Raw genomic sequence first — 14352 nt, 5'->3', positions numbered from 1 at the left:
TTGTGGAATCTACACCACAGGCAGGTTTATTTTATCTATTGTAACTGATTCTATGTACAGCGCTGTGTAAATTTACAGTGCTATATAAATAAAGCTTAACATCATCAATAACAAATCCTAAGATTCCATAGCACTAAAGGGATGTTGAACTGCTTTATTTCTGCAATGCGGATGCAGCCTTTGCCATACATCTAGAGGGGGTGGGTGGGTGGAAGAACCTAGTCTTTTGGGGTATCTACTTTCTCCTTGCTTTGCCTCACATCCCTTCCTGCCTCCACACCCTTCTCTTCCTGCATGGACCCCTTTCCTTTCCTATCCAGCATCCTGTTTACGGACTGATGGTCTACAGAAATGGCTGAGAGGTCACCAGCGCTACAATCGGCTCATTTTTTACTTCTCTCACATCCTGCCTCCCAGTGCCTTCATTGCAGCAAAATACAAAAAAATGCAAAATATACATTGCGGCAAAACCATTATTCAAGCAACCAAAAGAAATAAGGTATCACCACAACGCATATTTTGAATTTCTCTGTGTTTTGCTAAAGGGCCAATATAGCTGTCCCTGCATTATTCTATTTGTTAGTCTTAGAAAGAGACACACTTTTTCATAATGGTCAGATTAAGCCAAGCATCACTTTCTGAAAAGGAAGATCATACACATCTCATAGGGCTCCGCAAGGTGGAAACAACTTGAAGTCCTTCCTTGGATGTAATGAGAGAGACGTACGCAAGAGAAAATCTGCCAACTTTTATTCTCCATGTAAGAGTTGAACAAACCAACATCTGTGTGCCAAATGCATCTTGCTTTGGGTCGCTATAAGAGAAAAGTGTAGTACCTTATAGTTCTCCCTGTTGAGATTCATATTGTTGAATCTGTTAAGGTCATTTAGAGGTCTGAGCCTGGCTTCTGAGGGATTAGCTAAGCATGCTCAATAGTCCATCATCCAAGTCAATGATAAAGATTTTGAATAGCACTGGGCCTAGGGCCGAACCCAGGTCACTTCTTTATGATTCTATGATTCTCTCCAGGATGAAGAGGAGCCATTGCTGACCACCCTTTGGCTTTGGTCATAGAGTCATAGAGTTGTAAGAGACCCCAAGGGCCACCCAGTCCAACCCCTTTCTGCCATGCAGGAACTCTCAATCAAAGCATTCCTGACAGATGGCCATCCAGCCTCTGTTTAAAGACCTCCAAGGAAGGAGACTCTACCACAATCTCCAAGGAAGGAGTGTGTTCCACTGTCTAATAGCCCTTACTGTCAGGAAGTTCCTCCTAATGTTGAGCTGGAATCTCTTTTCCTGGAGCTTGCATCCATTGCTCCGTGTTCTAGTCTCTGGAGCAGCAGAAAACAAGCTTGCTTGCTCCCTCATCAATATGACATCCCTTCAAATACTTAAACAGGGCTCTTATATAATCTCTTAACTGTCTCTTTTCTAGGCTAAACATCCCCAGCTCCCTGAGTCGTCCCTCATAAGGTATAGTTTCCAGACCCTTCACCATTTTAGTCTCCCTCCTTTGGACACATGGCTCCAGTTTCTCAACATCCTTTTTGAACTGTGGGACCCAGAACTGGACACAATATTATTCCAGGTGGGTTCTGACCAAAGCAAAATAGAGTGGCACTATGACTTCCCTTGATCTAGACACTACACTTCTGTTGATGCAGCCTAAAATCTCATTGGCCTTTTTAGCTGCCGGATCACACTGTTGACTCATGTTGAACTTGTGGTCTACCAGGGCTACTAGATCCCTTTCACATGTAGTCTCCTTAAGCCAGGCACTCCTCATCCTATATTTCTGCATTTCATTTTTTTCTACCTAAGTAAGTGCAGTAGCTTACATTTCTCTGTGTTGAAATTCATTTTGTTAGTTTTGGCCCAGCTCGGATAACCACCAAACAGTTGCATGTGCTCTAACTCTTTGTTCCAGTCTGTCCCAAAATGGTACTACTCCGAGCCAAAAAAGTGATGCCCTCTGTGCCTAAGCCTCACAAGAGTTTCCCTGTCGCCACTACTCTCCATCACAGAACCCAATCCAAATTCCAACTCTGTCAGCTTTTAGAATGGGAGGGAGGCCATGTGAGGATTTGGCTCCGGAAGATGTACTTGATCATCATCAATCAAAGCGATTGACTTGTTGCTGGGAAGACAAGACAGCCTTTGTGAAAAAGGAGGACAGCCCTGAAGGCAGGGTGGAAGGTATGGAATGTACCCCATCATTATCAGGTAAAGGCTGCAGGCTGAGTCTTGCCCAGACTCACTGGGTTTGCAAATCTGGGTCTGGGCTGTACCGCTTTAGGAAGGGCAAGGAAACACCTTCATGGAATGCTTCCTGTTTGCAAAATAAATTCCTTTCACTCAGAAAACAAGACTATAAGGGACTTCTTCTCCTGGACCTTGGGTTTTCGATGTGCAGGCATTTGAATTTTTAACACTTTGTATTTTAACTATTTTTTAATACAAAATGTGTTATAAGTGGTTTTTAATGTTTTTGCTGTTTTAAATTATGTTATTAAATAATGTTGATGTTTAATTCCTTTTTAATTTTTGTAAGTTAAATGCTTCAGCTGGACCTTTTTAAAATAACAGTAAGCCACCTTGGATCCCATTTGGGGAGAAAGGCAGGATGTAAGTGCAATAAACAAACAGATGAATAACAAACACTCCATCAACCTTAGAGTCTTGCCCAGTTTCTTCCTTGAGTTTGGGCATGTGTGTGTGTCTACCCTTTGCATAATTTAGCTCCCCAAATTTAAACTCAAGTGGTATGCTGCACATAAAGGGTTGTCATCTCAGGGAGAAGGAGAGGCTGGCCAGGATCCTGGCTCATGTGCATAAAGTGAAACTACAGTGGGGATGGGTGGCAGTGCCCAGTTTTCCAGTGTTTCCCCTGCCCTCCCCTTTCCCTGGCCATTTCACAGTTGCAGTGGTATTCCATCCCTACCAAGCTTAGCAGAGAGAAAAGCTTGGGATGGAATACAAGGGGCTAGAGAATAACCCTTTGCATCCATTCAAAACAAGATATGCATGCATGCAACATACAGAGAGTTTTTTGTCCATTCCTTGCATATCTGCTTACTGCTCTGGGTGCCAGTTTCTCACTTGTTTCTAAAAGGAGGATCATAAAATGACGGAAGTTTCTGCCACCCCACCCCCCACCATGATGAAACCTACTTGCCTGCATGTGCTGCTATCATCATCATCATCATCATCATCATCATCATCATCATCATCATCTGTGAGGGTTTCCATTTATTCCACTTGCCACCAACACAAGGACCTCCTCCTGTCCCATCACTATGGCCACTAACTGTGGGGATCTTTTAGATGCTCTTGTGGATTCTGTGTGAGACTTTATTCATCTTATATCCCCACCAAACACCACCCACCTTGTATTAACTACTACCACCATATACACTATGTCTGAATTCAAACTTTCCAATACTTAGCATTCTCACAGAATGAAGTGTATAATACAAAATAATTATTTGTTAAAAAGAAATGGAACATAACATCACAGATTACTTAATTAATATATACAAATTCAGGCTGTCGCTAATTCTCACATCTCTCTCCTCTCTCTCTTATGTGCACACACACACACATCTTAACTCTAACACTAACCCTGACTCTAACTTTCCTCTATCGCTAACCCTGAATCTAACTCTCTTAACTACTCATATTCCTCAAACCCATTAACTTTGACAGACCCAGCTCTCCCTCTCTGACCAGCTATCACCATATACTAGCCTTTTCAAGATCCCCTGAGACGTTTCATCAATCATCAGTCACTCCCCAGATCCCATTCTCTCACCCACTCCCAACAGATCCTTTCCTGATCTACTCATATATTATTGTTGTGTGCCTTCAGGTTGTTTCTGACTCATGGCAACTTATGGCTGAGATGTGTGACTTGCCCAAGGTCATCCAGTGCGTTTCCATGGCTGAGCACAGAATCGAACCCTGGTCTCCAGGGTTGTAGTCCAATACTCAAACCACTATGTCACCCTGGCTCTCACTGCATGTGTTACCATACTTTATATAATAAATGAAACAACTTTCCCCCTCAAAATATTCGTAGCATCACACCATTGTCATTGTTGTTATCACGTAAGTGAAACCTATTTGCTTTTATGTCCTGCTATTATTATCCATTGCTATCGTTGCTGCTCCTCTAATCATTGTTTAAAAACAATTAAACTACCAATAACTATTAAAAAGTAATTAAGCTATCTATAGTATTGTTCAAAAGAAATTAAGCTATCCTTAATTAAAAGCATCCATTTGTACAATTAATGCATCTAATAAGCTTCAGGCTTTGGGGAACATGACACAATACTGTGACAAGTAGAAGAAGAAAGATAGTGGAGTACACTAACATTCAGGGATGGAAATGGGAGTATGGTAGTAGGAGAGAGGCAGCTGTGGGGTTGAAAACACGGTAGTCAGGTAAACAGGAAACTCCAGACTTGGTTCTAAATCTCAGAGGTCAGGGAGTTGGAAAGGACCTCAAAGATAATCTCGTCTAACCTGATATGAGTGTAGGAAATTCCCTTGTACTGTCACCCTAGTAGGTGGCATCTATCTTCTTATTAAAAAAGCGACACAAATGAAGGTGAGTCCACCTCTTTCCAAAAATATTCCACTGTCAAACTCTCCATACCACCATAAGCTTCTTATTAATGCTCAGTCTAACCCCTTGGTTGATCCACATCCTCTGAAGCAGAGAAAAACAAGTTTGCTCCATCAGCTACAGTGGACCCTTGTTATACGCTGGGGTTTGGTTCCAAGATCCCCCGTGTACAGTGGTACCTCGGGATACGAAATACCCAGGTTACGAAATTTTCGGGATACGAAAAAATCCCATAGGGAATTATTGTTCCGGGTTACGAATGTTTTTTCGGGTTACGAAAAAACTTTTGGTGCTTTTTTCGGCTTTTTCGCACGGAATCGCGGCTTTTCCCCATTAGCGCCTATGGCAATTCGGCTTACGAAGGCTTTTCGGGTTACGAAAGCGGCCGCGTTACGAATTAATTTCGTAACCCGAGGCACCACTGTATAACAAAATCCATGTATGCTCAAGTCCCATTACATATAATGACATAGCAAAATGGCGTCCCTTATAAAAAATGGAAAATCAAAGTAAATTTATACTTTTTTGGAACATTTTCAAACCGTGTATGCTTGAATCCGTGTATAAAAAATCCGTGTATAAGAAAGGCCGACTGTACTTAACAATCCTTTATTATTCAGAGACATAACTGTGTTAACCTGGAACATCAATATGCAAAGGGATCTTGTAGCATCTTCCAGACTAACTGGGAGAAAGAAGTTGTAGTACAGGCTTTCCTAGACTAGCTCTATTTCCTCAAATGCATGGGGTGAAATGGTTTCCAAGAAGGACCTTTATAACCAGACAGTCATAGAAATGCAAAACCTGTGGGCCTGGTGATGAGCTTTAATAATAATAATAATAATAATCTTCTCACCCCTCTCAATGGATCGAAGCGGGATCACAGCAAAGTTAAAATTACACTTACAATATTGCAGCATTAGTTACTGCACAATTAAAACCACAGTTAAAAGCATAAAAATATAAGAACATAAAAGCATAAGAACATGAAAACATAAACATCAGTCAATCACGGGGTCAGCTGCTTTCGTTCCATACTAGTGGTCTTCATAGGAGGTCAGCAGGGTATGTGTGGCAAAAGAGCTCTGTCTTTACCGCCTTCTTGAAGGTTTCCAAGGATGGAACAAGACGGGTCCCCTCTGGGAGTCCATTCCATAAGGACAGCTATACTGAATGCCTTTTGGGAAGTAGAAACATGTTTGGATGCTGGTATCTCCAACAAGTTCTTCCCACTTGTTCTAAGAGTGCGGGGCGGATTGTATAGGGAGATGCGATCCCGTAAGTAACCCGGACCCAAGCCATGTAGGGCTTTATATTGTGCCCGGAAGCTAATTGGGAGCCAGTGTAGATCTTTCAAGGTGTTATATGGTCAAGTCTCGAAGAGCTAGTGCCCAACCTGGCTGCCACATTTTGCACTAGTTGAAGCTTTCGAACTTGATACAAGGGTAGAATGTAGAATGCATTGCAGAAATCGAGACGAGGGATTGCCAGAGCGTGTACTACAGCGTCAAGGTCCTTTCGGCTGAGGTAGGGTCACAGTTGGCGTATCAACCGAAGTTGATACCAAGCACTTCTGGCCGTCGCATCCACTTGAGATGACAAACGTAGAGACGGATCCAGAAGTACTCCCAGACTGTGAACTTCATCTTTCAGGGGAAGTGTGACCCCATCAAGTAGTGGTGGACAAATTTCCCTCCCCGGAACTAAGGAGCCTATGGCAAGTACCTCTGTTTTCTCTGGATTCAGCTTGAGTTTGTTTTTCCTCATCCAGCCCATTACAGTTTTAATTATGGTAGTTGAGGGACAAAGACTGGAGGAAAGATATCAAGATCCTTCCTGGGCACCAGTTCATTCCGTGCAACTGAGGAGGTAGTTTGGCTCAAAGGTGCTGCAAGATCCCTTTGCATACAGCCCTTTGTTATGTGACATAATCATACCCACTTCTTCTCTAAGCAAAACATTTCTAAGCCACAGAATCACAGACTTGGAAAAGGTCATCTTGGCCATGACTGCCACACCAAAAGCATCCCTGACAGATGGCCATCCATTCTGCTGAAAACCTTCCAGGAGGCAGGGAGTCCTTCTTTGGTAGTCCATTCCACAGCTGAACAGTTATTACTACCAGGACGTCTTTCCTAGCATTTAGCCAAAACCTCATTTCTTTGTTACATGAGACTTCAGTTCCTACCCTCTGGAGTAGCAGAAAACAAGATGGCTCTAGTTTCTATGCAGCTCCCTGAGCCTTAGAAGGACCTAAGGTGGCTTAGGACAAATCAAAGCAAAGTACAACTATTTGATACAAAACTTTAAAAACCATTAAATAAACAATTCTGTTAAAAGCACTATATTAAAAAGAAGTTAAGAACACGTTAGGGCATATTACAAATCATAATACACCCCATTAAAAGACCTTTCTTCCAATAGCAAGTTAAGAGCCAAAGGTCTGCCTAAGTAAAGAGAGTTTTGCCTAAGAGTGGAAAGAGGGCAGAGAGGGGGCCAAGTGAGCCTCACATGGGAGGGAATTCCACAACTTGGGAGCAACTACCATGAAGGCTCTCTCCCATGTCCTCACCAAACACACCAGTGATGGTTGCAGGATGGGGAGAAAGTCCTTGCTCAACCTGGTTTTCAGGCTGTTCACAATGCACATGAATAGAATGGGAGAGGAGGGAGCTGATGACTGAGGAAGGACGCGAGCATTTAAGTCTGTTTCTAAGGGTGTGTGTTGTGGGGGAACGCATTATGACCTCCAAAGAGAGAACTGCACTCCACACTCACCTGCCTTCTCTTGACCTGTCCATCGAGTCAAATTGTTTTCTCAACCACCTGAGAAGAGAGGAAAAGAATAAACTTTAGGAGAGGAAGACATATGTAGAAGAAACTACTACAACAGGGATTTTAGTCAGTATTTTCTACTCTGCGATGACAGATAGTTTAATTCAATCTTAGGCAGGGCAAGGATATATCTCTGCTAAAATGATTCCAGTTTTACATCCTTTGCCTTCCAAACACAAGAGTAACAGAACTGCCTTACTGGCTCAGATCACATAACATGGGGGGGGGGCATGGAATCATAGAGTAGGAAGGAGTCTTACTGATGGTCTAGTCAAGTGGTTCCCAAATTTTGGTCCTCTAGATGTGTTGGACTTCATAATTCCAGACTGTTGGACAAGTTGGCTGCAGTTTCTGAGATCTGAAGTCCAAAGCAAATGGAGGACCAAAGGTTGGGAACCACTGTTCTAGTCCATCATCACCCCCAATCAATGCAGAAATCCCAGACCTAAAGTGCCCGTAACAGAGGACTGCCCACCCTTTGGTGAGGGAGTACCCGCCCTCTTAGGTAATTTGCTCCATTGCCCAATTGTTCTTACAGATAAAAAGGAATTTCTTTTCTGAATGTTCCCAAGGTGTCTCTACACTCTCTTTAGAAAGCTGAACTATGGGACAGCCTCCTTAAGTGAGAAATGGCAATGCAGATAACTGGTCGGTTCTTAGCTAACAGACCCAGGGAAACAATGAGGGCAAGAGTCACAAAGTGATCCCATAACCATAAAGACAGACTCAAAGAACAGGAAAGTACACTGAGGGTTATCTAGTCTAAACCCTGCCAGTGCAGTAATCCATCATTAAAATATCCTTGAGAGGTGGTCATCCAATCTCTTTAAAAATCTCCGATGAAAGAGCACCCATCATTTCTAAGGTAGGCTATTGCAGTGTCAAGCAGCACTCACAGTTGGGAAATTCATCCTAATGTTTATTTAAACTATCCTTTCTTGTGATTTGGATCCATCAGTACTGGTCCTACAGTCTGGAGCAGCAGAAAACAAGCTTCCTCCTTCTTCTACATGACAACAGCCCTTCAGATATTCGAAGGTACCCTCTGTTTCCCAGCCCCTCCAGAAACGAGGACAGAGATCAGCACGATCAAAAGATGCTAGCCATGCATTGGGAACTTCTTAATGGAATGGAGGCTGTATTCACATGAAAAGTAGTGTGCAGCCTTCTGTATGGGAGAGTTCAATATCTGCACAACGCACACCCTGTTTATCTAGGCATCATTTTCTCCGCACCTTTCGATATAGAGTGGTGTCGGTGCTCGCTGTGTGTCAGTCACCAGCCAATTCAGGCCTGTCACCCAGAGATTGACATCATCTTCACAAAATGCTGTAGGAGAGAAGATAACAGAAGAAGATTAAGGAGAAAGGAAGGGAGACTTTATCTCATCTCTCACATCCCAAGGGAAGGCACCCGCAGATGACTCTTCTGGCGTGGAAGTCCAGTTCCTCGCCCACAAAGCACTGAACCCAGTCACTCTGTGTCTAAGCTAGGGATGGGAGTCATGTGGCCCTACCAATGTTCTTAGACTTCAACTCCCATCAGCCTTGGTTTATGTACACAACAGTGGGAAACGTCGGGAGTTTCAGTCCAACAACCTCTGCAAGGCTGCATGATTCCTCTTCTCATCTAGGCCAGGGAAAGTACTGCCCACAGGCCAAGGGCTATTTTCATGTCCCCCAGGGTCACTTCCTCTTGGGGAAACAGCCCAGAAAGGGAGCAAAACACAATGAAATTGTCACCCCACTTACCCCACAGGGGACGGGGGGGGGGGACATTAATAAATGTTATTTTCTAGCACAGGCGACCTTCCAATATCCTGTGCAATGAGAGGGAGAATGAATCCCCTGACAGTTATCCAACTCTAATCTGAGCCCTCTTTATTCTGATGGTTCTTAGAAAAAGAGAGATGATTACAGGTTGAATCTCCCTTATCTGAAATGTTTGAGACCAGACATGTTCTGGATTTTGGAATGCCTGTATTTGCATATACAGTACACACATAATGAGCTATCTCACAGATGGGACCCAAGTCTAAACACAAAATTATGGTACATTTCCTATACAATTCATGCACATGGCCTGAAGATAATTTTATGCACAAGATTTATAATAATTTTCTGCATGAAACAAAGCTGCTGTACACTGAACCATCAAAGAACAAAAGTGTCACTGTCTCAGCCACCCATGAAAAAAGGTTAGGTGTTTGGAGCATTTTGGATTTCAAAATTCTGGATAAGGGAGATTCAACCTGTACTGAAGTAGAATTCTCCCAGAAGATGATAGCAAGATGTGTAGTTTGTAGGCAAAAATTGCAGAAAATTGCACCAATTCTGCCCCCCCAAACATGAATTGGGGGTCTTTAGTTGACTGGGGGGGGGAGCTCAGGGGCTACAAAAGTGGGTCCCAGGGCCACATGTGGCCCACAGGCTACAATATGCCCCTTCTTTAGAGCAGGAGTGGGAAGTCTGGAGGGCCACACGATTCCTACTCCTGCTTTAGACAAAGGTTAGCATATGTTCTATGAAGGGAAACAAGGTATTTTCTAGGGAAGAGACTGCATCCTGTATTCACAGCACTGGCTTGAAGACAAAACTGTGGGCAGGTGTGTCACACCCCTTCGTATTCTGTTAGTCATAGGAAGTTTATTTATATTGGCCAGCGGCCCGGGTGACACAAAAAGCCCTGACAACAACACCCATTCCATTCCAGATTTAGAACCACACCAAACTAAGTAGGGCAAGATCAAAATGTAAACTTGAGGTGACAGTCAAAGGTGAGACTAAAGAAAAACAAATGATTTTTTAAAAATGACCTAAAATACTAGGAAAAAAAGAACAAGCAGAACTACAGATCAGCATTGAAGTTGCGTGGCTGTAATGGTCATCGGGAAAAACCCACAGCCTTCCTGGGTAGTTCTGCAGCTTTTTACTGAACAAGAAGGGTACAGTTTTTTGTGGGTTTTGGGGGCTCTGTGGCCATATTCTAGAAGAGTTTAATCCTGATGTTTCGCTGGCATCTGGGGCTGGCAAGAAGGGTATCATTTTGTATAATTTTTCCACACCATTCTAGACCGGTTCATGTTTTCCAGTTGTCTCCTGTTATCTGTCTTGGTCCAATGCCAGTATACAAAGGGCAGTCCAATAGATAAGGGAGACACATTTCTGGTCAAGTTCCACAAATACATCAGGAGCAATGGTTAAAACAACTAAAATAATGGTTAAATATCCTGTAAACTTCCTTGAGTCCCAATGCTGAGGAAAAGGCAGGATAAAAATGAGTCAGATCAAATGATGATGATGTGTCTTCTAAACCATTTCTGGGCACTGCCACCTTAGTGTAGTTTTAAGAAAGCAGTTGTGGCAAAGGAAGAAGGCGAGGGGCCACATTAACCCCTCAAGAGACCTTGAAGCTCTTAGCAAAACATACCAATTTAAAAATTGCTCTCCTGCTGGTCTGGGGCATTTTTGCATCATTTTTGAGTCCTCCTCGGTCTAAAAGCCTTTTTTCACAGCACTATAAATGAACAGTGAAAGGGCCTCTAGTTGTTAGCAGTTTCCCATTAAACTTTACATAATACTGTACTAATTTGCAGAAAAACAGACCCTGGGAGAGACAAGACAACAAATCTGATTTTGATCACAATGGCACTTGATTATTATTTTTTTAGGCAGATGAAAATGCATGCCTAGGAATCAACTTACAGACAACTCCGAACTACAAGATTTCTATGGGTCTCATAAGGGAGCATAGCAATATAGCATTGTTTCATAACCCCAATAATCCCTTTCAGTTCTCCCAAAATTCATCTCTCCTGGAGTTACTCTTGATTTCCTGGGCTGCAAATGTTTTCTCCAAGTCATATTTACAGAGAAAATCATTCCCAAATATAAAACAGCTGTGACTTGCTAAGCAAGATGGCTGTTTACTTAACAACTTTGCTCTCTGGAATATGGCTGTAAATATAAACATCTGTTTGGAGAACACTTATGGGCCGTCCCCTTTTGCAGAAATCCAAACTTTTGGAAAGTTGCTTTTTTGGACTACAGATCCCAAAATCTCCCAGCTAGCATGGCCAATGGATGAGGTTCTGACAGCTTTAGTCCAAAAGTAATTTTTCAAAGCTTTATGCAATATGCATGGAAACATAGCCAAAACAGCAATAACTCATGAGTGTACAAGAAACACTGAAACATTGTGCTGTGATCAAACCTATGGTGGGATGCCTAAAAGAAATGTTTAGGCCACCCACCACATACTTAATATGAGAATTAAAGGGAGACATCCCTGCCTTACCACTTTATTGGCATCAGTTATACCAATCAGATGTTCCTAGAACCTGCAGAAACATGGCTGTTTATCTAAGGATGCAATACGTATAAACCTATTATTAGGAGATGTAATCTGTAATCTACACTAACCTGAGCTAGCTGCAGCTGCAGACAGTCTCGATTTACTCAATCGAAAACAGAGGTTAGAGCTACAAAGCCTGCAAGTAGTTTCCACATCATAGAATCATAGAATCGTAGAGTTGGACGAGACCACTAGGGCCATCCAGTCCAACCCCCTGCCATGCAGGAAATCCAAATCAAAGCATCCCTGACAGATGGCCATCCAGCCTCTGTTTAAAGACCTCCAAGGAAGGAGACTCCATCACCCTCCGAGGGAGTGCATTCCATTGTCGAACAGCCCTTACTGTCAGGAAGTTCCTCCTAATGTTCAGCTGGAATCTCTTTTCCTGTAGTTTGCATCCATTGTTCCGGGTCCTGTTCTCTGGAGCAACAGAAAACAAGCTTGCTCCCTCTTCAACATGACATCCTTTCAAATATTTAAACAGGGCTATCATATCACCTCTTAACCTTCTTTTCTCTACACATCTACATTGCTCTACATATTATTTGTCAGTGTGTGGACACCATTTAATTATTTGATCTATATGCCACCAATACAGAATCATAGAATTACAGCATAGGAAGAGACCACAAGGGTCACATAGGCCCAGGACAGACCGTCAAGAAATGGCGGCCTGCCGACGACCTTTTTTCTCCGCAGGGATGGCGCAGCCCCCAAATGGCACGCTGTCACTGAGGTGCAAGAAGAATCTGGTATTTCCGGGTTCTTTCTGTGGCACCACAGTAACGCTGCGAGTGCGCCATTGCCGCACTCGCAACGTAAGCAACAGGTGGTGCCATGCAGACAGGGCATGGCACTTACATCACAATGGCGGCACTGTGTACACGGGGCGCTGCCACTGTAACGCCACCAATATGAACTAGGGTTAGGGACTGTGTGGTTGCTGCACAGTCCCTAACCCTAGTATTGGTGCTAGTACACCGCTTATTGGCGGTGTGTACCACGCCTTAGCCTAACATTCTGCCATGGAGGAATATATAACTAAAGGACTTCTGGATTATGTCAGAGGACCAGGAGAGAGGCAGCAAGATTATATAAGATAGCACCCTCCTATTCCAGCTGAATCTACCTGGGATATCTACTCCTCCATTATGCCCCATCACAGTTACTAAAATAGATTTGAATTTTCACATCAGATGAGCCTGAATTGGACGGCGAGGACTGGAAGGTCACCAAAATCCATGCCCTTGATTCCAGTTTGTATCACTGAATACTAAAAATAAAGATTGTCCAGGTCATCATATTTACTATTTCTATATATGGGTGTGAAAGCTGCACCATGAAGAAAGCCAAAAGAAAGAAAATCAAGTCACGTCAAACATGGAGGTCTGTGGATACCATGGACTGCCTAAAAGATGAGTCCTAGAGCAAATCAAACATGAATTCTCCCCAGATGCCAAGATAATTCAGAGTGCATCTGCACTGTAGAAAAGATGCAGTCTGACACCACTTTATCTCCTACGGTTCCATCCTACAGAATCCTAAGATTTATAGTTTGGTGAGGCATCAGCATTTTTGGAAGAGACAGCTAAAGACCTTGCAAAATTGCAAATCTCAGGATTCTATAGGATGGAGCTACAGCACTTAAAAATGGTGTCAAACTGCATTATTTCTACAGTGTAGATCAGTTCTCCCCAAACTGTGCTCTTTTAAGGGATTTTGGACTTCAGCTCCCAGAAACCCAAGCCAACATGGGAGCTGAAGTCCAAAATCTATTAAAGGGCACAGTTTGGGGACCACTGGTGTAGATTCACCTTAAACTGGAACTGATGTACTTTGGCTTTATCATGAGACAAGACCATAATACTTGGTAAGGTAGAAGGCGGTAGGAAAAGATGAAGACTGCATTGATGGACAGACTCAACCAAGGAAGCTACAGGACTGAGTTTGACCTGATATCTGAGCAGTGCTGTTGGTAGCAGGGTGACCTGTAGGTCTCCCATTCATAGAGCCACCATAAGTTGAAGTTAACTTGATGATAGTTAACAACAACAAGGAGTGAACTGAGAGATAGTCATAATCCATGAGTTCAACTGCAAGTAAATGGAGGGTTTAGGATGAGCCCTTCTCAATCTGCACACTTTTATACTCCATCAACTCCCCTGAAATACACTGACCTGCAACACTCAAAGTCTTCAGACGGAAGTCCATTCCATATAAGATGACAAAACACAAAGCAGAGTCCAACTTCCGAGCATCTTCTGGATACCGTTCAAAATCCCGGGAATTCTTCCCTGGTCGGATCTCCTTAATTTCTCTAATATCCACTGCAGGGAAAGAAAAAGACAGAGAGATGAACATACGGAAGTTTTCAAACACCTGGAGGGTTATGATTGTTATGCAACACTCTCTCCACCTCAAAGGTTCTGGGGGATCTGATACAGTGGGTTCAACATGTATTCACTCTCCTCCAACCATCTTGCACAACAGATCATAATTGTATTCTGCATTAATTAACCTGGAGTTAGCGC

The 14352-nt window shown here is 43.0% G+C and overlaps 1 protein-coding gene across 3 annotated transcripts in view; it reads right to left on the bottom strand.

Annotated features, from left to right (window-relative positions):
- The window catches only part of LOC121929490 (1-phosphatidylinositol 4,5-bisphosphate phosphodiesterase gamma-1-like), a 98042-nt gene that overhangs the window by 56836 nt on the left and 26854 nt on the right, over positions 1-14352 (bottom strand). For all 3 annotated transcript variants that reach the window (XM_042465102.1, XM_042465103.1, XM_042465101.1), the window contains exons 3-5: positions 13999-14148; positions 8704-8797; positions 7412-7459 (exon numbers count right to left, since the gene is read on the bottom strand). In XM_042465102.1, coding sequence (XP_042321036.1) covers positions 7412-7459; positions 8704-8797; positions 13999-14148 — 292 coding nt within the window. The remainder of the gene's footprint in view (positions 1-7411; positions 7460-8703; positions 8798-13998; positions 14149-14352) is intronic.

Source organism: Sceloporus undulatus, chromosome 4, assembly GCF_019175285.1.
Source record: "Sceloporus undulatus isolate JIND9_A2432 ecotype Alabama chromosome 4, SceUnd_v1.1, whole genome shotgun sequence".
Classification (NCBI taxonomy): Eukaryota; Metazoa; Chordata; class Lepidosauria; order Squamata; family Phrynosomatidae; genus Sceloporus; species Sceloporus undulatus.
The sequence above is the reverse complement of the archived record's forward strand: the minus strand, read 5'-3'. Positions and strand labels throughout refer to the sequence as shown.